Source organism: Diadema antillarum, unplaced genomic scaffold, assembly GCF_040938485.1.
Source record: "Diadema antillarum isolate AM-2024a unplaced genomic scaffold, OU_Dant_1.0 seq00000678_RagTag, whole genome shotgun sequence".
NCBI classification, from domain to species: domain Eukaryota; kingdom Metazoa; phylum Echinodermata; class Echinoidea; order Diadematoida; family Diadematidae; genus Diadema; species Diadema antillarum.
The window spans coordinates 162,242-190,144 of record NW_027271583.1 but is presented as its reverse complement, the minus strand read 5'-3'; the positions used below and the strand labels follow the sequence as shown (position 1 = coordinate 190,144).

Sequence of the window (27,903 nt, the reverse complement as noted above, 5' to 3'; positions counted from 1 at the left end):
TGTATCTATACACCCATAGGTTCACAGTGTGAATGTGCTCAGCCAGTTTTCCTTCTGTGCACTTCATAGGTGGAGTAAAGAAAGTTTGTGGATTGTCTGTTTGTTTGTTTTTTATATGTACAGCACAGCATGATTTGGAGAATACATTTTTACTGTGGAATACAAGTCTCTAGGATTTCCTGTCCAAAAAAAGAAAGAAAAAGAATGATGCCAGTAGAATGAACTGTGACTATATTGTACACTAATTTTGATACCTTGGAAGCATTTACATAACAAGTGTACAATGTATAGTGTACATGAGTATTCATACACTGAGACATGTACACAAAATGAAAGGTCGTACACGTACTGTATAGTACAGTACATACCAGGTTGTGTAAACTCTGTACATGTAGATGTTATTCAGTTTTAGGTGTTCTATATAGCTGTAGAGAGTGAAATGTGAAAACAAAATGATGTCATTTATAACTCCATGGTATCATGGCACATGCCTTTACAACTTGTAGTCTGTACTGGGGGGCGTTTCATCAACGAGTTCGTCGGAGGTTTTCACCGACAAATTTGCTATCAGCAATCAGACGCAAGGATTTTAGTAGCTTTTAACAGTTGTCAGTGAAATCAATGACAAAAAGTTTCATGAAATGGTCCCCAGAAGACCTGTACATCTACAGTCTCCTATAGTTCAGGCCTACAAGCTTGTAGATATATTACATAGAAATGACAGGATCACCGGCCAGCATTATTTGCGTATAAAAATTAGAAAGTCATTTACGGAGAAAGCCTCCACCACGTAGTATAAAAATTATGACCTGGGCACCGTTCTTGTAAGTTGTCAGCCCTGACAAATTGTTTGGTGTCCTGATAATCCACCATAGTAACAGTCGGTGATGAGAGCTTCTCAGCCAATCAAAACCAAGGCTTCTACTGAAATTGTCAGACACTGACAACATGTCATGGCTGGCAGTTTATTTCATGAAATGGTGCTTGGAAGTCATGGAGCTGCAATGTACTGTATGCTCGTTATAAATGCCAGTCTCCATTCATTAAATCCCTTTCTCTTTCTCAATACTTCATACTCTTTCTGATATTCAGCCAAGATGGCTGTGTTCAAGTACATCATCGGAGGAACTGTTTTCTGTCTTTTCCTGATGGCTTTAGCGCAAGGGAAATACAACAGGGCAACATTCCCAACGACAGCGGACAACACTTCCTTTAGTCTCAACTGTAAGTCTGCCTCATCACTGGCCTGTGCCTTTGTGCTCAAACTACCGTAGTTGTGGGTAAACTCGGCCTAGGGGATAAACCAAAGATGCTTAGCTGAAAAGACAGGAAAGTGCGCGCTAATTCTGTAGAAAACAAATGGACTGCGCGCAGTCCTCAAGCGTATTACGCACATCACCTGAGACCACTCGAAGACGCTTGATAAACATTAGCAACGACTTCAAAGACAGCGCTTCTCAGGTGATGTGCGTCTTTGCCTGAGACGCGCTGTCTTTTAAGTTGTTGTTGCTGTTTATCAAGCATCTTTGAGGGAGTGTAGCCTGAACTCTCTTTTTAGATCATGTTGTTGCCAAATTTTTACCTTCACAAAATCCTTATTACCGGTACTTTAGAATGTCGTTCTTCAAAATAATCCCCTTAATCGAAAAAATGCTATGACTATAATCTTTAAATCTTTTTAAGACACCTGGTAATAAAAATATCACTACCTTTGGAAATGAATGATGTTTCTAGGTTTAGCTCTCTTTTGTATCGTCATGTAGGGTAGCCATTTTGTTTCTATTTTTATCATGCACCTTCCTATCTTCCTACTACCTTTTGGGTAATCCCAGCCCCTTGTAATGAGGGCACTAGAGGCAGATTTTACCCATAACTATGATAGTTTGTCGATAAATAGCCCTGTTATAATGGATGCAACTGTGAGAGATAGTCTGTTGTTCGTTGAGATATCATAGATTTGACGATGAAGTGTCGTGTCCGTCTTGTAATAAAATACCACGGGTTCAAGTCCCTGTGAGTCTGGGTGTGCAGTGATGTGTGTTATGCCATCCTCTCCAGTAAAAATGAGGCAAAACAATGTGTCTTTGATGACCCCACTTCTTCTGTTCTTACATTTAAAACAGCTGTTTGTAAGCCCACTTCATGCTATACTGTACATGTATGCCTATGTTACCGGTACTGATTGGAATTTTCTTGAGGTTTCGTATGGCATGTACCAAGGGAAGGAGAAGAGAGTTATAAGGTTAAAATAGATGTGTTGGTGCTGCTTTCGGGGATCCATTTTTAGTCGGGTCAAAGGTCACTGTGATTTCTTGGAAATTTGCAAAAAATGCAGATCTTTATATATGAATGCAGTAACTTGCAGTCTGCAAGAATCTTTAGTCTATTGAAGGAGGCAGACTTAATCAGAAGAAGAACTTAACCCTATTCCAACTGGGGGGGGGGGGGGGGTCAAATTGACCCCCTCGACATTTCGTGCCACGATTCCGCAACGCGCAAAGATTTTGTGGCGTCGTTTCATGACTTTTTTCATTGAAGTCTCCCGCATATTTTGAGACCAAATTTGCGTCGTCCGGGTATACCGTTTTGAAGTAGGGTAATTCCATGAAGTTGGGGCAGTGTCCATGTAGCATCGTGATATTTGAAATACACATTTCAGCATAACTCAGTATTAATTATGCTATACATTTATTGTTTGTAGGCTTTACATTTGCATTGAGGCCACACATTTTCCTGGAAATTTTGTGCCAATCAGACTCAATTTTGATGAAGTTATTAAACAATATGTAACAGTGTCCTGTAGCATCGTGACGTGTCCATGTAGCATCATGATATTTTAAAATTTGGTCCTAATAGACAAATTATGGCAATTAGCTTGACCAAAATTTGATGCAATATGCATATTTACAAGATATGAATGAGATAGCTACTGTAAATATCTCAAATTTCCTGTACACAGTTTTAATTTTAAAAGAAAATAGCAAAATGTATCACGATTCTAAGCGGTGTCCTTTTTTGTGACATTTGGTGGACACCGCGTAGCATAGTGACACATTGTGTAATTTTCTTGTAAAAGTAAAACTGTGGAAAGGAGAGTTAAGATATTTAGCTCTCTGACTAATCTAGTAATTATGCATATTATATCAAATTTTGGTCAAGCTAATTGCATTAATTTGTCTTTTAGGACCAGATTTCAACTATCACGATGCTACATGGACACGTCACGATGCTACAGGACACCGTTACATATCATTTTAATACAATTGTAACTTCATCAAAATTGAGTCTGAATGGCACAAAATTTCCAGGAAAATGTATGGTCTCAATACAAATGTAAAGCCTACAAACAATATATGTATAGCATAATTAGTATTGAGTTATGCTAAAATGTCACTTTGTGCCCCAACTTCACGGAATTACCCAGTTACGTAATGTTTTGCATATGCTTGTTAACCCCAAAACCGCTCAAATTCATGATATCGTGTGCAAATCCAATGCAAATTGTCTTTTTTTGTTAAATTGATATAAATTAGATTTTATCAACTTTTTTTAACCGTTGAAATTAATCAATTCTAATGTAGATAAGCTTGAAAAAGTGCCTGCAACAAATTTTGGCCAAAAAAAAAAAATAGAAAACAAAAGGTCGAAAAAACAATGAAATACATATAAGAAATTAACAAAACAATAAAAATCAAAAGAAAATTGATTTCGATTGTGCTATTTTTTTTTTTTTTTTTTTGATGTGTCTTGAGGAACTCCGACACAAAAATTTAGCAATCCTTCAGTCTTTTTGATGGAGTTTACAAGTATAGGTGAAAAAATGATTTCATGTGTAAATTTGCATAATTAATTTACTAAAAATATAAAATCAAATTTTTTTATTGTATGACCACATAATCTTGTAGTTAACATCCGGCTCTATGTGCAGGCCAAATTTTGCGGCAATCGGCGGCCGAGATCTGAAGGGGGGGTCAAATTGACCCCCCAGTAAGAACTTGATCTCAAATAACCCAGTTAAAATAGGGTTAAACAGGTAGATGAGTTTCCCTTTGAATTTGAAGTACATTTGAGCAGCAGATTCTTTGTCTGTAAAATGAAACCTTCAAGGGCATGACTGCTACTGTATTTACTGCACATCATTTGTATACTGTAAAACAAGGAATGTTTGCGTGCATTTTAATTCTGCAAATTTTACGAGAGCCAAGATTTGCAAAATCAAAATGCACATGAAAGTTCTTGTCTACACTATACACATTGAATGTTAGCCGCAATTCGATACATGTGGAGTGTATATGGAGTATATTCATGTCTTAATGCTCGTGGCAATGTGATTTACAGTGTACAAATGTATATCCATACAACATTTCTTTGTGTCTGAATGCTCTCATAGCCTTATGATGTATGGCAATATCGCTATACTATAACTCACTGGCTCTGAGAGCATCCATACTGCCAAACCTGCTAATCCATGGTGTTTGATGCTATGATACGGAAAGACATCAGTTTTGACCTTGATACCGTGTCTTGATGTAGTCACAAGGACTGTTCTGCTCATTTCCCCACCCCCCCCCCCCCATCCCTGCAGGCAACTTTAGTGAGATTGATAATCTTAATAGCACGCCGGGGTGGAACATCTACCGAATTCTGGATGTCGACTTCTCCTATGTACTTCTCGGGAGCAGAGAGCGTGTGTATCTTCTTGATGCAAATGACTTGGTAAGCTTGCTGCAAGGATGAGTATGAAGAGGTTTTTTTTTGCAAAATGAGCTTAACACCATTTTTAAACATTTCAAAGTAAGTCCATCATCAAATAAAGCAAAATTAAGCCTTTCCAGTAATACATCACTTGTGACATACATTTGTAACAAGGAATATTCTAGAAGTTATGATTAGAAATATCCTGTATTTTCCTTTTATTTTCTATTTTTTTAGCAGTTTTAATCACAAATATCTCAACTTCACAAGAATGGTGTTAGCTCATTTTGCGATAAAACTCTTCATATTGTCCCCCACATAATATGTCGGTGAGGCTAATTGATACTTACATGTGGAGTTGAATATCATGATGTGTTTGAATCTTTGTTGGGAGGAAACACTGTCCCTATCATGACATGATCAATCTTTGTCCATATATATCTCTGTTTCATTCTTTTAAAGGCGCGTAGTCCTGGTAGTGTAGATGGCGCTGTTGATGATACTGCCGATCACCGTTAGCATTGATACCAAGATTGCCGAAGTTGAGCTGTCATCAAGAGAAAAGCGCGTAGGTGTTGCTAAGTAACGTTGCCTTTGTTGTCCTCTTTGCGCATCATGCAGTCTGTAGTAAAGCCGGAGTGCGTGCAGATGTGCTTCTAATTATGACATCACAAAAGAAGTTTGCTAGAGCTGTCATCCCCTCAGCCGAATCATGAGCTGAACTGTGGTCGGACCACTGACTACAGTGGCTCGGACTTCTTCGGACTCGGGGAAATGGGTCACAGCGTAAGCGCTAAAGAGGAGTCGATATAGCGTAGGTCTCTATAGGAAACTTGCTCCATGCGCCCAAGTATGCATTTGACTAAACCACCGGGACCATGTGCCTTTACGAGAAAAGAAAAGCAAAAGAGAAAAGCGAAAGATAAAAGTGAAAGATAAAGGCAAAAAAGAAAAGCAAAAAGAGACAAGTAGAAGGAAATCCAGAGACATAAAAGGAAACCATGTTATGAAATGACATATGTAGTCATCAAATGAAATGATGACAGATGTAGCACAGCCCATCATATGATATGATGATAGATGCATGTTTTATCTCTCTTCCAAACTTGATTTCTACAGCCCCCCCCCCCCCCCCCCCCCCGACACAGCTGTGATGACATTCGGCTTGAGTTTTACTTTGATCATAAAGATACTGTTGCAAACCATGCTCCAAAATGTTCGCATTTCAATATATCCCATTTGCTTTTACAAATTTAAAACAGCCAACTTGCATGTGCCTGGTATTTGAAGGTCAAGCAGTTAAGTTTGTTCATTTCCTACAGGTTGTCAAAGTGTCAATATTTTGCACCCTTCCATCAAGGCATGAATATCCATTAATTAAACCCAAAGAGCAATTTGGATTGAGTGAAAGCAAGTGGTCCCCCCCCCCCCCCCAAAAAAAAAAAAAAAAAAAAAAAAATCAAATTTTCATAAACATTACACATTCCATCAACTTGATACTGACATATGTTAAGAGTAGCAATTATTCCCCCTGCTTTCTGAAAGCAGTTAGTCAAGTGCTCTTTCATAATGATAGAAAAGTGAATTTTTGTGGAATTTTCTTTATATTTTCTTTATATTGTTGTCCACACATCGTCATAACCTCTTGTAGTCTCCTCATCCTGCAATTCCAACACCAAAAAATTGCTTTGCAGACCCACATACTAGTTTGGTAGGGGTCATCCAGCAAGTAAAAGGTCACTTGATAGTTAAAGGGATGGACTACAATTGTAGTTTTGGTTGAGATGGGGGATTCAGATTGTAGCTTTTTGCGACATGATTAGAAACCACTTAAGGAATATTATAGAACATACAATTCTAGAGGAATTCAAAGTTTATTTGATGAAAGTCGGTTTTGAAATTGCTTAGATATCTATCAAAAACATAGTAAAATAAAGTGTGCCTATAAAAGATGGGTCCCATCATTTATCAGGACCACTTTGTTTGTGGAACGCTCGGCCATTTTTAAAGTATTTTTCATTATAGAGAAAAAACAAAACTTGAATCCCTCTTAGAATTGTATGCTCTTTTATATTTTGTATGGGGTTTCTCGATATCTAACAAAAAAGGTTGGAAACCTGAAGCCCCATCTCAACCAAAACTTTACCATTCCTTGAATATCTTGGACCTGTGTCTGATTTCCTTATTCTTCTTCTTATTTTTTTTTTTTTAAGAATTAAAAATGTATTGAAGTTGGTCAATTACACTTTTTTTTTCATCAATGGGAAATAATACTGTTGGATTTTCATTCTGTTATTACAGACAGTGATAAACAGTGTGCCTTTGAAGCTGGAAAATACGGAAGACTATGCCGATTGTGCACTCGTGAATAGTGGTGACACAGTAAGTATTAATCCCTTCTGCATATTTACCATGAATATCACATTTTGTATGTTGAAATGTTTGCCCATTTGTGTGTGTGTATGGTTCATATACATTCTAGTGTACTAATCAAGAGGTTCTAGTTTTTGAATCGCTAGATCCAATCCACCAAATGGGTGTTGGAAATTACAAATTTTTTAAAGGTAAAACAGTTATGTATGGTCTTATTTATGCAAACAGGTAACACTATATTCCCTGTCTGTTTCTGTCATCCTATTCAGCAATTAACTTTTTTGATAAGAACAATGTATCTTTAAAGGAATTATTTAACATTTTGTTTGTCCCCGCCGAACGAGTTCGAGCAGGGGACTATGAAACGGGCTCCGTACGTGTGTGTGTCCGTGTGTCCGTCCGTCCGTCCGTCCCTCCGTGTGTCCGTGTGTGCGTCCGTGTGTGCGTCCGTGTGTGATCAAAATCTTCAATTTGCTACTTCTCTGTCATTTATGAGCCAATTTTGATTCTGTTTGCTTTATATGATAGCACTACATGGGAGCTTTGAAACTCCTACACAGAATTTCAGTCGTGACCTTTGACCTTGACCTTTGACCTATATTGTACATTTTGCTACAAAATGCTACTCCTTCGCCATTTCTAACCCGATTTCGATTCCGTTTGCTTTATGTGATGGCACTAGGTGAGGGCTTCAAAACTTGTACACAGAATTTTGACCTTTGACTTCTTTGACCTTTGACCTTGATTTTTGACCTGTATTGTACATTTTGCTACAAAATGCTACTCCTTTGCCATTTCTAACCCGATTTCGATTCCGTTTGCTTTATGTGATGGCACTAGGTGAGGGCTTCAAAACCTCTACACAGAATTTTGACCTTTGACTTCTTTGACCTTTGACCTTGATTTTTTGACCTATATTGTACATTTTGCTACAAAATGCTACTCCTTCGCCATTTCTAACCCGATTTCGATTCCGTTTGCTTTATGTGATGGCACTAGGTGAGGGCTTCAACACTTCTACGCAGAATTTTGACCTTTGACTTCTTTGACCTTTGACCTTGATTGTTTGACCTATATTGTACATTTTGCTACAAAATGCTACTCCTTCGCCATTTCTAACCCGATTTCGATTCCGTTTGCTTTATGTGATGGCACTAGGTGAGGGCTTCAAAACCTCTACACAGAATTTTGACCTTTGACTTCTTTGACCTTTGACCTTGATTTTTGACCTATATTGTACATTGGCTACAAAATGCTACTCCTTCGCCATTTCTAACTGGATTTCGATTCCGTTTGCTTTATGTGATGGCACTAGGTGAGGGCTTCAAAACTTCTACACAGAATGTTGACCTTTGACTTCTTTGACCTTTGACCTTGATTTTTGACCTATATTGTACATTGGCTACAAAATGCTACTCCTTCGCCATTTCTAACTGGATTTCGATTCCGTTTGCTTTATGTGATGGCACTAGGTGAGGGCTTCAAAACTTCTACACAGAATGTTGACCTTTGACTTCTTTGACCTTTGACCTTAATCTTGATCTTTTGACCTATATAGTACATTTTGATACTAAATGCTACTTCCGGCGGGGACATATTTTACGCACCGCGTAATTTCTACTTTTCCTTGTTCTTACTTGGACACTCTTTAGCTCACCTGAGCCAAGGGCTCAAGTAGCCTATGATTGTGATACAGCTCTTTGTTTGCCCTGCAGTTTGTCTCCTGTGTTTTTATATGTTTTGATCATCTTCTGTAAAAACCCAGGGTCTGATTTTGAACAAATTAGGCAGGAATCATTCTTAAGGGTGGGGGTGGAGATTAAAAGCTTATTCAAATGGTACAGATATCTAGCTATTGAGCTTCTGTGGTAGGATTCAAAAGGCCTGAAAGTGACTAAATTTTAAGAATTTTTTTTCCCATACTGAGGGTGAATATAACCATGTTGGTGACATTTAACTAGTCTGAGAGGTGGAAATTTTACTTTCTTCCTTTGACACTAAATGTGACCCTGCATCACAAAACAAATAAAAAGTCGCCAGACATGGATTTTTAGTTAAGAGCAGATTTCAAGCTTTAAAATGATGTACAACTCAAATTGAATGGACTCTCCTTACCTTTATCTAAATATTGGAAAGAAAGCACACACTCCAGAAAAGAGGTTCTGAAGCAAAGGGTCTATTCAAGTGTTTAAAGGACAAGTTCACCTTCGTAGACATGAGGGTTGAGTGAATGCAGCAATATTAATAGAACACATCAATGAGAGTTTGAGGAAAATCGGAAAATCCGTTCAAAAGTTATGAATTTTTGAAGTTTCTGCTCAGTCACGGCTGGATGAGAAGACTACTATAGCTTGTGATGTCATATGAGTACAACTATATAAAGAAAGTATAAAGAAAATTCAAGATATTCTCACTTTTCTCACATAATAAAAGAGCACTCGACTTCTCTCTTTCAGAAGTCAGGGGGAATAATATTACCCCTAACATAAGTCAGTAACAAGTCGAGGAAATGTGCACTTTATTCAAAAAGTCAAGTTTTGTGAAATTCTCTTTTTATTTTCCTTATATCGTTGTATGCATGTGACATCAAACACTGTAGTAGTCTCCTCCTCCAGTAGTGATTGCACAGATATTTTAAAAATTCATAACTTTTGAACGGATTGTCGGATTTTCCCCAAACTTTCACTAATGTGTTCTACTAACATTGTTGCCTTCACTCAAGCCACATGTATATGAAGGTGAACTTGTCCTTTAATCTTCACCAAGCCGTGCTACCTGTGCAATGAATGGGACAAAAATGCAGGATGAAAACCACCGGTTTAACCACAATGAAGGGATTATCTGATTAAGCTGAAATCGAGCGTGTTCCACTAAGACATTCCGTCCATGATAAATGGCAACTTTCAAAGCAGTAGTATCATCCTTTCTAAAGTTATTAAGAGTTGAAAGTGACAAGTGTGTACAGCGTTTTTGAAGAAATGAAAGGGGGACTCTAAAGATACACCTAATCACACATTCTCAAAAAAAGTGTTTGAGATAAACTGCTAAAAAAACACACTTTCCTGTTCATTCTATGATACCAAATTTTAGCAAAATGTAGAAGAAGACTTGCTCTTCCAGAAAATTTTTTTAAAAAGTCAAGATTAACCAAATTAACCCTTTTCACCTATTTTCAGTCCTCACACAAAATCAGTGCGTGCAACTTCTTGTTAGTTTTGTGATGCATGGTCACAAATGGTGGTGTGGAAGATCAATACTGGCACTGTCATCTCCTTCAGATTTTATGATCACATATTTTCCAAAGTTAGCTGGAAACATTCAGAAGGGTAGGAAACAAAGATGTTGGAGTAGCTCCGGTGGCAGCCCCCTCGGGGGCAAGGGGCTGGGATCAAAGGGACCAATAGTATCAGCATTTTTAGCTCACCTGGAGCTATTGCGATCGCTCTTCGTCAGGCGTCCGGCGTTCGTCGTGCATCGTGCATAAACTTTTACATTTTCATCTTCTCCTTGAGAACCCCTTGACTGATTTTCACCAAACTTGGCAGATAGCATCCCTAGGGGGATAGGATCTCAATTTGTACAAGTGGGCACCATACCCCACCTGGGGGGCCCCAGAGGGGCCCAAACCCCCCAAACTTAAGGAATCTTAAAAAATCTTCTTCTCTATAACCAGAAGTGGTAGAGCTAAGTTAATACTATGAATTAGTACATTGATGACTGTAGTTTCAAGTTTGTTCATGGTTCATGGCGGAATCAGGGGTGCCCCCCTTGGGACCCAGAGTAGGGGGGTGGGGAGGGGTCGTAATGGGGCCCACATTGTACATTTTCATCTTTTTCTTGAAAATGCCATTATGAATTTTCACCAAAGTTGGCAGGTAGCATCCCTAGGGGGAAAGAAGCTCATTCCCATCAAATGGGCACCATGCCCACCTGGGGGCCCCAGGGGGCTTAAATTTGGACCGAAATTTTAAATTTTCATCTTTTTCTTGAAAACCCTAACACTAATTTTCACCAAACTTGGCAGGTAGCATCCCTAGGGGGATAGAATCTCAATTCCATCAAATGGGCACCATGCCCCACCTGGGGGGCCCCAGGGGTCCCCCCCCCCCCCCTGTAAGGAATCTTTACAGATTTTCTCTAGAACTTGAAGTGATTGAGCTAAGTTAATACAATAAGTCAGTGTATTGATGACTGTTGTTTCAAGTTTGTTCATGGGAGAATCAGGGGTGCCCTCCCCCCCCCCCCACCCCCTTGGGACCCAAGGAAGCGGGATGGGATGGGGGAGGGAGGTCCAAATGCGGGCCTAAATTTTCATCTTCTTGCTGAAAACAACATAGTGGATTTTCACCAAACTTACAATGTATCAAGTAGCATTCCTATAGGGATAAGATCTCAAATTGTTTGAATGGGCACCATGCTTTCCTTTGGGGCCCCAGGGGGTCCAAACCTCCTAAATTTATGAATATCAAATATTATTTTTCTCTAGTTCTAATCAAAAGTGATAGGGTTTTAAGTCTTTTTTTCCCTAGCAGCATAATCCAACGTTCTGTAAAGTACAGTGTACTTGGCAGGTATTTCTACCAGTGTGATGGAATATATAAATGGACACCATGCCCCCATTCTCAAAGCTACCCCCACCATAAGTTTCCAATGTTCTCAGGTAAAGAGTAATGCATGGAAGGTGAACTTGCGATACTCAGGTGAGCGCGTGACCCCCGGGTCTCTTGTTAAATGATTCCTTTTCGAGATCCAGGTGTACATTGTAGCATGACCAAGTTGTATCACATTGATTCTTCATATTCTCTGGGATGAATGATATTGTTTCTCAATGATGTTGGCAGTGTCAGTATGATTTGGCACTTTGAAGGGGAAACAGGGTCAGGATTGGAGCCATAGGGTTAAAACTTACTGTATGTGTCCATCTTACTCTCTCTCTCAAAGATCATATCATATCACCAGACTTGACAGGAAGTTTTTCAACTGACACAGATTTACTGCAATTGGTGCTCCCATAACTGGACCCAAAATAACCAAAAAAAGTTGAAGACCTGCCCAGATCTCAAAGCAGTACAACAGATTAGAATGACATTTAGGTACTTTTAACCCGTTGAGGACAGACTGATTACGCTACAGCACATATTTCCTATAGACACTTGCCCGAGTATATTCGGAACTTGTCCTCAACGGGTTAAGGTAAAGAATGTAACTTATACATAAAGCTTTCTATTGTACTGTGCATCCTCTGTCCATTCAAAAGTACACATTCCCTTCACTTGTTACTGACATATATGTAAAGGATAATATCATTCCCCTTCTTTCTTAAAGAGGAAAGTGAAGTGCTCTTTCATCATGCTGGAAAAGTAAAAATATGTTGAATACACAAGTATAAAGGGCCTTATAAATGCAATCATTATTGTATAGTCTGTGCGTGATGTCAGAAACTGTTGTTGTCTTCTCATCCATCTATGGTAGCATCAAAACTTTAAAAATTACTGAATCAATCAAACTTCAAACAAACTTTATGTATTCTTCTAGTGTTGCTGCACTCCCTCCATTCCTTACATGATCACTTTCATTCTCGTAAGTATAGAAGAAATTTGATTTCTAATGTGGAGTTTTTGCTTCTTTTGCAGGAGTATGTCTGCCAGAACTACATCAGCTTTGGATACTTCAAGAATTCCACAGAGTACCGTGTGTGTGGAACATACAATTCAGAGAGTCCTCGTTGCTACGATTGTAGTGTTGAGGTAAAGAAAAATGTCCTTTTCCCTTAAATACTCTGAACACAGTGACCTGTACCTGCTGAAATTCCTTCGTCAAATTTCTAAGATGCGTTCAGGGGTACAGAAGCAAGAGTTTCTTCAGGTTTTCCTGCAAGTGAATGGTAGCTTCCCTACTCTTGATAAGTGTATCTTTTACTGGCATTTAGGCAATCCCCCATTTTCAAATCAATATAGGCTACATCGTGGAGTTCATATGGACTTCATTTATTGATGGTCACTTCAATCGATATCTGATTAAATAATGGTGCAGTCATTGTGCAAGTGAGCGCCAAAGCTCAGTTCTGAGGGTGATTAGGGAGTTGCCCCATAATGTTAGGCAGGGTATAGGACTACCTTTAGAATGACACATGTATATGAAGCAGTACCATGATTTGGGCTTCAGACTTGCGCATCAAGGGTCTTTCTCATGATCCCCCAGCCCCACCCCCCCCCCAAAAAAAAAAACAAACAAACAATCAAACAAACCAACCAAACAACAACAACGTGGATTTCCATCCACCAAGCAGCCACATTATGGAACAATTTTGTTTATCATTTTTAGTAACTTAAGTTAAAATATTGCATGGGAGGGGGGGGGGGTTGGGGGAGACACCCCATACACTGATGTTGAATTTAAACAGTTCCTATGATCTTTTTCTAGTATAAGCTTTGGAGTGAATTGCAGTGTTACAAATTTAAGAGAGGAAAAATGGTGATTTCAAAAGGAAAATTTCCCCCAGAACTGGATGGGTTACCTGCCAATCAAAGTGAAATGGTATTGTTTCAGAATTTAGATTTTGTTTAGATTTATTCATTCATTCTTTTATTTATTTTTATCAGAGGTGTAGATTGGAAGATGAAAATTATGAAAGAGAATATTAATATCCATTAATACCCTACATCTTCAAATTGAGTAAACCACAACCCCAAACCACAAACTTGTCATGTTTTTATCTAGCAAACTGAAAATTTTTCAAATTTTGGAGGATTAATCAACAAATATCCATCCTTGTGCATCATAGATACAATATAGTAGTTTTTAACTTCGCTTTTTCCCCATTAATATAAAAGTGTACTTTAAAGACAATGAACAATAGCTTTAATCTAGCAAAAGTAGCAATTGAAACATCAGACACTTAACCCTAATCAGGCCGGGCTTTTTTTGGCTATGCTAAGACCAGAGGGGGGCGGATTCTGCCCCCCCCCTTGTTTTTTATTGGAAATTGTCACTGACCACTTTTCTACCATAATTAGCATAAAACTAATCAATGAAAGTGATCAATTGTAAAAAATTTTTATGACTTTCATGACAGAGCACTGTTTTCCATAGGAAATGTAAACAAATTCACCAAATTGTACCCGTTTTGGGGCAACATGCCGATACAAAAATGGGTGTGGCTTCGTAAAAATATGCGCGGACGTTGCAAATTTGGTCTCAAAAGTTGCGCGAGACTAGAACAAAGAAAGTCAAGAAGCCTTGCGACAAGGTCTTCTCATGTTACAGAATGATAGCATGAAACGAAGGGGGGCAGATTCTGCCCCCCCCCCCCCCCCCCCCCCCCCCCCGGCCCCTGTAGGGTTGAAATACATTCAAATTCCAGATTGTAAAGATATTCTGTGAATGCCGTTCACACTGTGTGAAGGGAGAGAGATGTGGATATATGTCCGGATTTGTAGCAACTTTGTGAATGTCACATTCTACATGGACCCATGTCCTGTGGTCAGTTTTTAATGGAAGATGTACACCTGTTCTAATATTGAATGTACAAACAGTATTTGACTATATACTGCAAAACATGTTATTTTTCGCGGCATGAATTTTTCGCGAATTGGAGCTGATGGCCTTTTTTGCAGCATGAAATTTCCAGGAACTGCCACTGCCATTCGATGCATGTAGTGTAGACAAGAACTTTTGCCTGCATTTTAATTTCGTGAATCTTGATGATCGTGAAATTAAAATGTACGCTAACATTCCTCGTTTACTCAGTATTTATAATGGAAGATATACACATGTTGATACAATTATTGAATGTGTACTGTAAAACGGGGAATGTTCACGTGCATTTTAATTTTGCGAATTTCGCGAGTGCCAACATTCGCGAAATTAAAATGCACGTGAAAATTCTTGCCTACTTAAATATGCATTGGACGTCAGTGGCAATTCGCGAAAATTTCATTCCGCGAGAAAGGTTGCCGGCTCCAATTCATGAAATGTCCGTGCCGCGAATTTATCGTCGTTTACAGTAAGCGGTATTTGACTATCATGTTGCAAGTCTGCCAAGATGTTTATCGTTTATGTATATGGCTACAATATAAATATCGAGTGATTGTGCTTATATTTGCTAGATTCAATAGCAGATTTAGTGTTGATTCCATGTTTTCTTCCTGCAGGGAGATTGTTATGATAACATCTCAGTGGATAACATGCCCAGGAGACCACAGCAGAACTTCTCTTCGACAGGTCCCGTGGGTAGGTTACTTTCCACTCCTGTTTCAACGACTGTGGGACATTTCCTCTGCCAGCAAATCTTTTCAGCTGTTGAGAATTTTTATACCTCTGCCATGAAGTGTCTCCATAGGCATGATGTTTTCGGGTTGTCCGTCCTTCCGTCTGTAATCAATTTTGTGGACAGTGCAACTAAAGTAACATTTGAGGTATCCCAATGAAACTTGGCACGTGTGTGTATGAGTGGGCAAAGTTGTGCCTAATAACTTTTGGGTGTGCATGCTCAAGGTCAAAGGTCAAAAGTTCAAGGTCATATGCTCAAAATTTCACAACTTCCCCCATATCTATCTGAAGGTATTTTCTTGAAACCTGGTGCGTATATGTACTACCAAATAGAGATTCTTCAGAGAGTTTCAGGTCATGAGGTCAAAGGTCAAGTGAAAATGATAAGATTTCACTTTTTTCTCCATATCTCGCAAATAGTTCAAGGTATCTTCATGGAACTTAGATAGTACATATGCATGTACTGACTGGCAATGATTAACAAGGGAATCACTTGAAGCCAAAATACAGGTTTTACTAGCTCACCTGAGCCGGAGGCTCAAGTGAGCTATTTAGTCCATGGGCCAGGTCAGATATTGGTACCACCTGAGGTGGCAAAACCTTTTTGGTGTCATTTTGTTTGTCAGGCATAGATATGTTTATCAAGCTATGATAGCATTTCCAAATGAGTAGCTTAGTCATAATAAATGAATTTTTAACCAATTGGTCTCGTTGTTATATCCCTATACTGAATCGAGACCAACCGCTATACAAAGAAGAGCACTGTCTTCTGTATGTTCACAGGTGTTCTGTTGTAAACGCCGTGCGCTTAGTCTTTATTCAAGGCAGCGAAGGGAATATCCAATGTTTATGATATCCACAGCACTTACTTTTCATTAAAGACGGCGAAGGGAATATCCAAAGTTTATAATGCAGTGTATATCCCTTTATCTAAAAACAAAAACAACAACAACAACAACAAGCAATTCCTTGTGAATTTTACCGTATTTTTCAATTATTTATCATTTTCCGGTGAAAACGCTATGGTGAAAACACTAATACCACGCCAATGTCGTTTTATTTCCATCCAAAAATGAAAGATAATGCAAAATCAATGTACCCGTACACTACAATACTGTTAAAGTGGTTTCTTTCGCGGTGGTTTTATTTTTGCGCTTTTCGCGCTTTGAGGTTGAACCGCGAATTCAACATCACGCGAAAATGTTTTGAACTCGTAGCTTGTTACAACGCTATCATTACCGACCGCGAATTTAAACACACGCGAAAAAGTCGGCACCGATGGAAACCGCGAAAGTTTCTCTACGCGAAAGAAACCACTTTTACAGTACATTATGATAGATGATATTTTAAATGAACAGAGTGATTTTTGTTTAAAACTGATGTATTTGTTGAGAGGGTAGTATAAAAAACAGTATAGATAATCCCTTTTATTAGGTATGATAGATAGATATGATTTAGATATGATAACGGTACATTGTTCTAGATAAAGACTAAGCGCACCGCGTGACAGCTGTGGACATCATAACCCTTTGGATATTCCCTTCGCTGCCTTGAATAAAGACTAAGCGCACTGCATTTACAACAGAACACCTGTGGACATACAGAAGACAGTGCTCTTCTTTGTATAGCGGTTGGTCTCGATTCAGAAGTATAGGGATATAACAATGAGACCAATTGGTTGTTTATTGGTTGTCATTTTCATGGAAAGCTGCCAGCCAAGACTCATTGTGATTTTTGTTTTGTTTTGTTTTTCAGATGTCGGTGGTACTGACTTTTATTTCGTCGGAGGATTGGTCAACCACTACTCACAGGATCCCCTCTTCAGCAAAGTTAATGTGAGAACCGGACAGGAAGATGTGAGAACTGATGAGATTCAGAGTCAGTGGTTGGAAGGTGAGTGAATAATAATTCATGGTGATCGTAGAGTCAGCTAGACTGCATGGTCTCACAGATTGTAGGTGACACATGGTATGCAATTATTACCTCCACCAAGGAAGGAGAAGATTAAGTGATCATCGGCGTTGGTTTGTCTTTTTGCAAAATAACTCAAAAAGTTGGGAATGGATTTGGATGAAACTTGCAGGAAAAGTTTATAATGACATAAGGAAAAGATGATCTAGTTTTGGTAGTGATCCGGGAATCTATGGATTTGTGAGGGATTTTCAAAGTCTTTTAGCAGATAGTGTCAATGAACTTGGGAGTTCAAGCTGTGCTTATTTGAGGTTTTCGTAGTGCTCTGCTCTGGCAAGGTGCCACACAGCTGGAATAGGCTTCTACATATTGGGAAATATACAGTGGAAACTCGATATAACGAGATGGTCAGGACCGAGTCATTTTCCTCGTTATAGCCGATATCTCGTTATATCAGTAGGCATAAAAGAAAGTAGAACATAAAGACATTAATTTGCACATGTGGGACTACCAATCATCTTTCAGTCAATACTGATAACTTGATAATGTGTGTGAGGGAATTACTCACCTTTATGGGTGAGAAGATGTTTTTCGCGAATGAAATCCAATATCAAGAATGTGTTTCTTATCAATTGTAGATGTTTGAATTTGTAAATTTATATAGCTTGCGATTGTGTCAAGATCGTCTGTGGATTGGTATGTGGTTATGGTATGGGTGTGTGTTGTGTGTGGAATATGGTCTGCACAATACTGTGTGTGTATGTGACGCATTCTGTATAGATGACTGCGTGTGTGTGTGAAGATGGGGAATTCCCTACGTAGAAAGCCAATCACAGCATCAGATTGCCTCACACCTGCTAAACGTCATGATGATGTCATGTATACATATGGCCGTCCCACCACATTTTCTGCATGTATCAGTGTGCGCGCACACACACACACATACACGTACAACATGCGGTGCTAGCTGGAGTGCACTGAAGAAAATATGTGTGTACAAGACAGTTTTTGGCGCATCAAGCTTTACAATCTCGGAAGGTGATAGCACAAGCGAAGTAAAGCTTTACCCGAAGACATTTTGCTTTACCTCGGTATAGCAGGTTTGATTGGCTATGTTTTTCTTTGTTTGGAAGTCACAAAATTGATCTCGTTATATCAGTTATTTCGTTATAGCCGATCTTGCTATAAGAGTAGCATTTTACATAGACTTGTGTGGAAGGAAATTTGGGACCGGGAAAATTTCCTCGTAATAACCGATATCTCGTTAAAGCAGTGTTCGTTATACCGAGTTTCCCCTGTACCTGGAAATGAGTTGCTGTTTTGATGGAGTTCTGCACCCTCAGAGTGCTTTTAGTTAGGCGAAGTAAAAGTTCTCTGTGTATATGTGTGTGTGTGTGTGTGTGTGTGTGTGTGTGTGTGTGTGTGCTATGCATTTTGATAATATACCTGAAATGTGAATAAGCCAGGAATTGTATGATTGGCATTTAAGTAAATGTAAGCATGTAATATGGTTGTTCTAAAATTTGCACATTCTGTCCCTTTTGATATAAAATGTGGGGTGTGTGTGTGAGTATATATCCATGAGAGAGAGATAGAAAAAAAGAGTATGTTTGTATTTGGATGCCATATATTACCTCTAGTTAATAACGCTTGATACAAAGGTATGTGTATGTAGTGGAATGTATTCAGAGATCTATAGTGTGGGATATAATTATCATCTATAGAGAAAGTTTTGACGGCGCATTAAAAACGCATATTGTTGTCCGCTCAATTTTTACCCTTCAATATCAGAGCATATTGAACGAAACGCATAGGCCATCCTCCAACATATTAATTCCCCATAGGCTACCGTTGTCACTGGCTGTTCAAGAATACACCGTATTTTGTCTTGTCTGTTGTGCGAGCTCTTGCTGAGTATGCAAACGTTGCTACTACAGCACAAAATTTTGTTACACAAGCACACAAACATCTTGCTAGTTGCTTGCCACATACGCAGATTTAGGGGCTTCCCCTTTTCAGTGCTGAGATGGGTCTGCTGAGTCAACTTCAAAAACAAGTTGAAGTAGTCCCACAGTATTTTTGTGCAGTTTAAGCTATCTCTACATAATTGGAGATGATAATAATCGTATTGGATGGCATTAATTCTTGGAATACCAGGGAATATTGCATTCATCTTCAATTCATGCAATATTGGCCCTAACTCGTGCAATATTCCCTGGTATCCCATTTTAACCATCCAATATAATATAAATATTCACCCATTCCGTCTGTCAATCTCAATTTTACTTCAGAACCTGTGGACTTTGTCGGGGAACCCATGGATTACGGGGAACATATCTATTTTGTCTATCGAGAAAAGGCAGAAGAGTATTCCAACATCGGAAACGTCATCTACTCCAGAATAGGAAGAGTGTGCAAGGTACAGCAACAAAAATGCAGCTTGACCATCATAAAAACAAATTGCATCGGAAATTATGCAATAACTGTAGTCATGGGAAGTGTTTCACTATTAAACCCAAACAACATGATGATAACTATAGGGTATTTGCTCTTATCACTTTATTTTGCTATGTACCATCAAAATTGTGTGAAATGGCACAATCTCTATTAAAGATAATAAAAAGTTTTGGTACCTCAAAAGTTTCCCTGAATTTCCTTGTCTTGGTTTGTGTTTCAGGTTAAAGTACGTTGTCTGTGAGAATTACTCGCCCCAAAGTGCTCTCATGTCTTAGTAATCATGCAATAATGGTTTCGTACCAGAGCCGTCGCGGTACCGCGTCGATAACTAGTGTACGAAACCACTGACTGCGACCAGCAGCGTGCAGCCCATTGTACGCATAGCTAACTGCGACCAGCAGCCCCATACGCATAGCGTAATGGGGCTTCGCATTGTAGCATTCAGGATCATGACAGAATTAGTATCGCGGGTAAATGTCAACTTAAAATCCAAAAATTTCTTCGATTTGAAGACTTACCAATTAAGTTGAAGTATTGAAAACAGGCTTCGAACAACGTTTGGTTCTGCCAATAGTCCCTTTCTGTTCGAATTGATGACTGGTTGGTAAGTCGTCAAATTGAAGAATTTTTGGGATTTTGAGTTGACATTTGCCCTCCGATACTAAATCTGTCATGATCGTGAATGCTACAATGCGAAGCCCGATTACACTATGCGTATGGGACTGCTGGTCGCTATGCGTATGGGGCTGCTGGTCGCAGTTAATTGCATGATTACTAAGACATGAGAGCACTTTGGGGCGAGTAAGTCTCACAGTGTTAGTTATATGAAAGGTACTTTAACCTGAAACACAAACTAAGACAAGGAAATTCAAGGAAACTTTTGAGGTACCAAAACTTTTTATTATCTTTAAAATGCAATCCAAATCATACTGTAGAGCAAGCTGTGTTCCTCGGAATCGGATATTTTACTCAATTTTTGGCACTCAAATGTGTCACATGGAAATACTGTAGAAGGATAATTTTTTGACCGGTGTGCATTTCGTAAACCCACAGCATTTCTCAAATATTCACAGCTATCCTGCAGTCAGCTAGTGCAGTCAAAATGATTGTACTATTTCTGAAAAAAAAAATGTAGTTTTACACTGCCTAATGTCAGTAAACTTTTCAGTGATATTACAACAACTGTTCGCTTCGAAGTCATAGAAGAATTCATATCTCAGGTTGTCCACAATGTAAGTTTGCCAATAGTCCATGCCCAGATCTTTGGTTTCGGAGCTAATTTGAAAAAGTCCACATGAAATTCAATGAATATTCATCTAGGGATCAAGGACAACAATAACTAAATATAAAGACCAAGATTCCTCTGAAGATTCATGTACATGGTTATTGCTATAACCCAATTTGTATTTAATTGATACCATGATTGGGTATACTACTGTATGAGACTGCAGTACTTCTGGTGTACTTTTTTGGCTAATATTTTCTTCAGAACCCACTTTACGGTGAATTGTGTCATCGCAACATTTCACACATTTCTGATACATATAAATCCATTCTAGAGAGAAAAGCAACAGTTTCTGCAGGCATATAGAAACTATATTTTACCTTGACCCATTCCTTACGGGAAGCTGATATACCAGGTTCCTGTGGCGTCAACTCATGTACTTGGTATGTAAGATACCCAAAATATAGACAAGAGTGTCTGCATTTGTGGCCTAAAATCATGTTTATTTGTGTTACGCTGACAAGGGAAATAACTTTGATCGTAATCAAACCTCTTTTCTTTCCATGACTCAGAATGATGATGGCGGGATTGCATCTCCACTCCGTGGGAATTTCCTTACATTTCTCAAAGCTCGCCTGACATGCTCTGTGGGGTCTGGATTCCCTTTCTACTTTGATATCGTCCGTAAGTAGAGTTTCCCTGAATACTTTGATCCCTGGAGAGATTAGGAATCTTTTATGTGACCCGGCGCCACAAAACCAACAAAAAGTTGCCAGACATGGATTTTTGGTTAAGCACTGATTCTGAAAGAGCAGACTCTTTGGCTTTGAAATGGTGTATAACTTGATACAGATGGACTATCTTTACCTACCTAAATAATGGGAAGACAGTACACACTCTGTAAAAGTGTGTACTGAGAAGAGAGACATAGAGTGCCCATTCTACCACGTAGTCTTTTACAAGCCAGGCTCTATGCAATGAATGGGACAAAAAAAAAAGGAATGATGTATGACTCCATAGCAACAACAATGAAGAGATTATCAGATAGAGCTGTAGTTAAGCATGCTCTATCAACACATTCTATTCATGACCACTACCAATTTTCAAATCGGTAGTCATTTTTACAAAAGTAATTTTTAGAGTTGAAAATAAAGTGTGTGTAGAAGGGTTTGTATGAGATGATAAAGGCCTCTAAGACATACCTAATCATACTATTTTAGGAAAAAAGGTATTCTAGAAAACTGCTAAAAAGATTTAGGATGATGTAGAAGAAGAATTGATCTTTCATAAAATATTTAAAATTTATAATTGTTAGGGTGATCCATTTCAGTTATTTTGAGTTTTCACATAAAATCAAGCGTGCAACTTTTTGTTGGTTTTGTGGTGCACGATCACATATTTTGCCATGCTGAGCAATCTGATGTAATTGAATGTATTCCTCATTGAGACATGTACTGCCGTAATTACATGTAGATACATGGGTAAAAAAAGGATCAAACAACAACAACAAAACAGAAAAGAAGTAAAATTCAACTTTAGTCTCCTGCCCACTTCATTGAAAACAAATCAGTATTAACTGTGTACATGTCATATTTCTTCAATTCTAGTATACTGTTATTACTCAAAAGTGATTGTGTGTACAATCTGAATCCCCGTCTGGTTTTACATCCATACAGCGTCTTGTGGGTGTGACACATTACAGCTAGTTGTATCCCTTGGTTCATATACTGGAGGATACTCTTGATTAAGCAGTGTTATGCCACCTACAATGTATTGTGTTAAACCCTTTGCCCTGCTGCAGCAATGATCTGGATCAGAATGCAGCACATGGTGCATGCACAGTTTGTTTAACCCATGGACTCTCATTCATGCTTTTCATCTATTTTTTTTCTTTTTTTTTGTATACATGTGCATTGCCTCTCCTTTTACAGCTCATGGAATAGTATTCAAGAGATAAAAAGTAAAGAATCATAAGGGAGAAATAAAATTCTTTCATGAAATATAGCAATTTCCCAATCTTTTGATGACCTCAACTTATGGGAAGTTTACTGTACAGCTTTCCTGATGTGTCAAATTGTAGAATTTTGATTAACCCATTGAGTGTGGGCTGATGTTGCCAGAAGGCACATTTCCCATAGTAGACACCTGTCCAGGTATTCTAGGGACTTTAATGGGTTAAAATCAATTACTATCTGAGAGCTTTTGTGGCATATTTCCATGAAAGGCTTTATTTTCACCCTTCATTGTATGATAGCAGTCTGGCGTATTTTGTGTGGATTTCATGTAGCTGACACAATCTGGAATTTTCCATATCCAGTTCAGATAGGAAATACAGTTTGATGCGTGTTCTGTACACTGTACTTTTTCTCTCTCTCTTTATTTCACAGAGGATACTGTGAGAATTGATGATGATGATAATTTTTTCTATGGGATGTTTACAACAACAAGGTTAGTGTCTCAAGCCTTGCTTGCTCAAAGCTTATTTATTCATTGACATCCACTCAAGAATTTACATTTGTATTAAAAAAAAGAGGCCAAAATGGATGGTTGTGTCATGTGATAACTAATTTCTAGCACAAGAAATGAAAAGAGCTCGCTTAAATTTATACATATTTTCTGAAATTTCACAGTTTTTTTGTATGTCTAGAAGACAAAAAAAAAAATGAAACAAAAACTAGGGTAAGAGTGGCAAAAATGTCTCCCCCCCCCCCCAAGTTCTTTTTGGCTTTATTTGCTTGTATGAATGAATATTTTCCAAAAAGGAATTGTTAATACGGTATATTAGAATCATGACAACATATTGTGGCTAGGATGACAAGACCTCATATTTACCAAATGTCAATTTTCAGGTGAGCAAAAACTAAGAAACAAACAAACAAACAAATATAGCAACCAAAACAGTGTAACAAATGGGAATGCCTTTGCTTTGACATGCATTGGTGCCTCATTTTGGGGGTACAGTTCGACCTCGATTATCCGGCCATGTCGGGACTGGCGCTCATCCGGATAAGGGAATTGGCCGGATATGGGAGACACAATGTTAATGTATATAGCTGCCGTCCAAGCTGCCGTCCCAGTGCACTGGCAGCTAGGCAGGTAGCGTACCCTGCAGCGGTGGTGTAATCTATGCTAGCCTGCGCAAAATTGTAGTCCCTTACTTTTACAGTGATAATGTGGTGTGAATTTATGTTAGTTCTGTCGGGAATATTGTAGGTAAATTGTGTGAGTTTTGTTGAAATTTTATTTGAGTTTAAAGTCACTGTTTTTTCTCAATTTTTGGATGAAAAAAAATGTCCTTAACTGCTTGAACGCGTCCGGATAATAGAGATTTGCACATAAAAGGAGGCCGGATAATCGAGGTCGAACTTAACAGGACAGCTAGGATTTGGACAGGACATCATTGAATTGATTATCGGGCAATCAATCCTAAAAAGTGACTTTCACCAAAATTTGAAAAACAAGGTTTTGTCACCCAAGCAACAATATGCATCACTCGATCTTGATGTCAATATATGAGTTCAGGATTGTATATGCACACAAACTATCATGCTAATTGCAGTTGCCTCACAGTTCTGTGAGAAATTGGTTGTGCTGGATTTTTTAATAAACAGTGATAAGTTTTCCCGATTAAGAATATCTAATGAATATGCAAAGTGATTTCATATGTAGTGGAATGAAAGTATTGCTTCTATCTTAAAGGGTGTGTACAGTTCTGGTCGAGGTGTAGATTTAGCTTTTAACATTTTGCGAGATATTCAGAAACCACTCTTTGAGATGTCAAAGAGCATGCAGTTCTAAGGGGTATCAAAAGTTTGTTCGATGAAAATCGGTTTTGAAATGGCTGAGATATCCAAAAACAAGGTGAAACAAAGAGATCCTAATAAAGTTGTGGCATGTCGCCTTTTATTATTAGCACTTTTTTGGATATCTCGGCCATTTGAAAAAACCAATTTTCATCAAATAAATGTTGAATCCTTCTTAAAATTACATGCTCTTTCATATTTCATAAGAGGCTTTTCATTATCTCACTTAGGAATGTTCAAAACATGAATCCCTACCTCAACCATTACTGTACAGTCCCTTTAACCACAACATTGTATTGGCTGTAATTATGAATATTGTGGATTGGTGCAAGATCACTGGGTAAGATCAATGCAACTCAAAGAAGTTTACATTTGTCATGTATGCCTTTAAACTCTTTCATATGACCAGAAATTGCCAGATGCAAAGAGTACTGAAATTGTATTGCAAGTCTGACATTTGTCTGAACATCTTAATTACGAATGATATGGCCTACAGTTTCCCAGATAATCTGTACAGTTTCAATGAAGAAAATGATTGAAATTCTGATGGAAAAGTTTTACTTGACTCTGATAAACCACACATGTACAGTATATGAATAGTGTATTGACTAGCGTGAATGGTATAAAGTGGACCTTTTCCTGAGACATCTTTCCTCTGAGTAATGGCAGACTTTACTCCATAAACTCACAGAGCCGATATACAGTACGTCCCCAAATAATTACAATCAGATGTTTGCATTGATAACATCCAATATGATTAAACTGTCTAAATGCTTCTTCATGGTCTTGAAATATAACATCTTCGCTCTGTGTTGCAGAAAACCCCATTCAATTTGGTTCAGCAGTCACAGAGAAATGTGGATTGTTGTAAAGCATGTCATTAGTCTGATTCTTCCAAGTTTAGCACTTGAATGCTCTTGGAAATTTTTGTTAAAATTGAAGATAAGTTCAAGTTCAAAGTTCAAATTTATTTCCATTCGACATAAAATCATCAAACAATTCATACAATGAAAACACATAGATACAAATATATGAATATCAAAAGAAATACACACACGTACACAAAACAACAACAAGAACAAGAGCCGATGCTTAAATTCATGTGAATGGGGGGTCAACAGAGAAGAGCAATAAGCCTTCTAAATCGCTGACCCCTAGAAAACATAGATACTGTGTAAAATATATCGGGAGTATAGAAAAGAAACTAAGGAGGAAAAGAAAAGGACAGGACTTAAGAACAAATCAAAAGACATATATAAGTGCAATTAAAATAATCATTCTGAATGAGAATATGAATTCAGGAGCAAAAATTTATAATTCCTTTTAAAACTATTCAAAGACGGTTTCATTTTCAAATCAAATGGTATTTCGGTCCATATTAATGGACTTTTATAAAAAACTGTATTCTTAGAAATTTTTGTTCTCACATGACATGAATGATAATCATTAGCACGACGGGTGTTATAAGCATAAACATTACTATTCAATACAAATTTAGAATAAACATTGGAGGGCAGTAACACCCATTGAACTGCACATTAATGTGTAAACACAATAGACAGAACTTGGAGGGAAGAGATTCCTGACATGCTCTATAAGATTCCTCATTTCTCTTCGACCACTGAAGCAAATTAAATGGGGTTTTCTGCAAGATTTGGGCAATGAGTTATAGTTTCATACCCTGAAATTGTATTTGGATTGATTCACTATTTTTAAAGTTATCATTTGCAGAGGGTCCCGTTGTAATTTTTTTTTTGGACAGACATTACAATGCTACTTGCGATCCAGCACTCCTTGTACCGGTGTGTAACCTCTTTATTACCCCTACACTTACCGTATCTTTCCGCATATTCAGTGGTGGCACGGCATCTACTGCTATCTGTCGCTACAACTTGACGGAGATTGCGGAATTGTTCAATACGGACAACCGAAGGGGCCAGGAGTCCAGTGACAAATTGTGGTTGGAGGTTGCCAGACACCCGGATGATACGGATGCAAGGAGGATGGTATGTCGTGTCATTACATGCCTGAGTGCTCTTTGGTTGTCTGTGTGTGTGTGTGTGTACATGGGCGTCGATCCAGTGATTTTGTTGTTGTTGTTGTTGTTGGGGGGAGCGGGTAAACATATCAATTCCCCCCCCCCCCCCATAATTTCACTGACTTATAGAAAAAACAAACAAATGATATACCTAAGCTGCTTAAATGTGTAAGTAGCACGTAACAAGTTGTAAGCCAATGTTGCATTTAGCCATTAAAACATCAAATGCTTCATACATCCAGGGAGGTGGAAACTCTTCCATCCCCCCGATACATCCTGTAATTCTGTTCCGTGCATAATCAGTTTCCCAAGATTTTGCTAACACATTTGATAGACCAAGGCACTTCTCAGGGTAAATTCATAAGCCTGGCAATTCTTGAACAACCTTTAAGTTACACCCTTTAGTATTCTCACTGCATTCAATCTATTTATGGTTTGAATTTCAGTCTGCTTATAAACAGGAAATAGGGTGTGCAATGTTATAAATAATATTCACAATGGATAGTTAGAATTGGATGGGACACAATCATGGCCATATGCAGCAGGAATTGTTGGTAGGGCAGATGCCCCCCCCCCCCCAACAAAAAAAAATTATCGAAACCCCTCTGTCCTTCAGACACAGATACTGTATGTGCTGAATATTTCGCGAGGTTTTTATTTTCTGGAATTTCGTGAGTCAATGAGTTTATATTAATACTATTCTTAAAATTAAAGACACACAAAAATATTGACCCTGATCCTGATATGAATGTGACGTATGCATATACATTTCTCCGTTCAGTACAGGACTCCACAACCACGAATTTAACCACTTGTGAAATCACCGGGAAGTCCCGATTTGCGAAAATTTGGACTCGCTATTAAGATATATAATATGGCATATTCAGTAATAGATTTTTTAATGACTTGATCAGTAAATGATAACTCACGCAATAGCTAAAGAGGTTTCTTGACATCGTTTTTTCAAATCATTCACAACTTAACTCTTTATGTGCCATGATGAACACACCCCGTGTGCCACATCAACCTCAGACCTCATTGTAGTTTTATTGTCGAGCCCACCGGAGGTTCGGGGAGACTAAGGGATTGCCTGCGGCGTCTGTCCGTCCGTCATCCGTCCGTCCGTCGTC

At 38.4% G+C, this 27,903-nt stretch overlaps 2 protein-coding genes across 2 annotated transcripts; both read left to right on the top strand.

Annotated features, from left to right (window-relative positions):
• Positions 1-1,096: 1,096 nt before the first annotated feature.
• Positions 1,097-12,842, top strand: LOC139737046 (semaphorin-4E-like). Its single transcript, XM_071647723.1, has 4 exons — positions 1,097-1,224; positions 4,586-4,716; positions 6,997-7,077; positions 12,702-12,842. Exons 1-4 carry the CDS (start codon positions 1,098-1,100, stop codon positions 12,840-12,842), a joined length of 480 nt encoding a protein of 159 aa, XP_071503824.1. The 5' UTR covers position 1,097.
• Positions 12,843-15,222: 2,380 nt separating this feature from the next.
• Positions 15,223-27,295, top strand: LOC139737053 (semaphorin-2A-like). Its single transcript, XM_071647732.1, has 6 exons — positions 15,223-15,300; positions 17,095-17,232; positions 19,542-19,669; positions 21,505-21,616; positions 23,320-23,380; positions 26,591-27,295. Exons 1-6 carry the CDS (start codon positions 15,255-15,257, stop codon positions 26,943-26,945), a joined length of 840 nt encoding a protein of 279 aa, XP_071503833.1. The 5' UTR covers positions 15,223-15,254; the 3' UTR covers positions 26,946-27,295.
• The last annotated feature ends 608 nt before the right edge of the window (positions 27,296-27,903 follow it).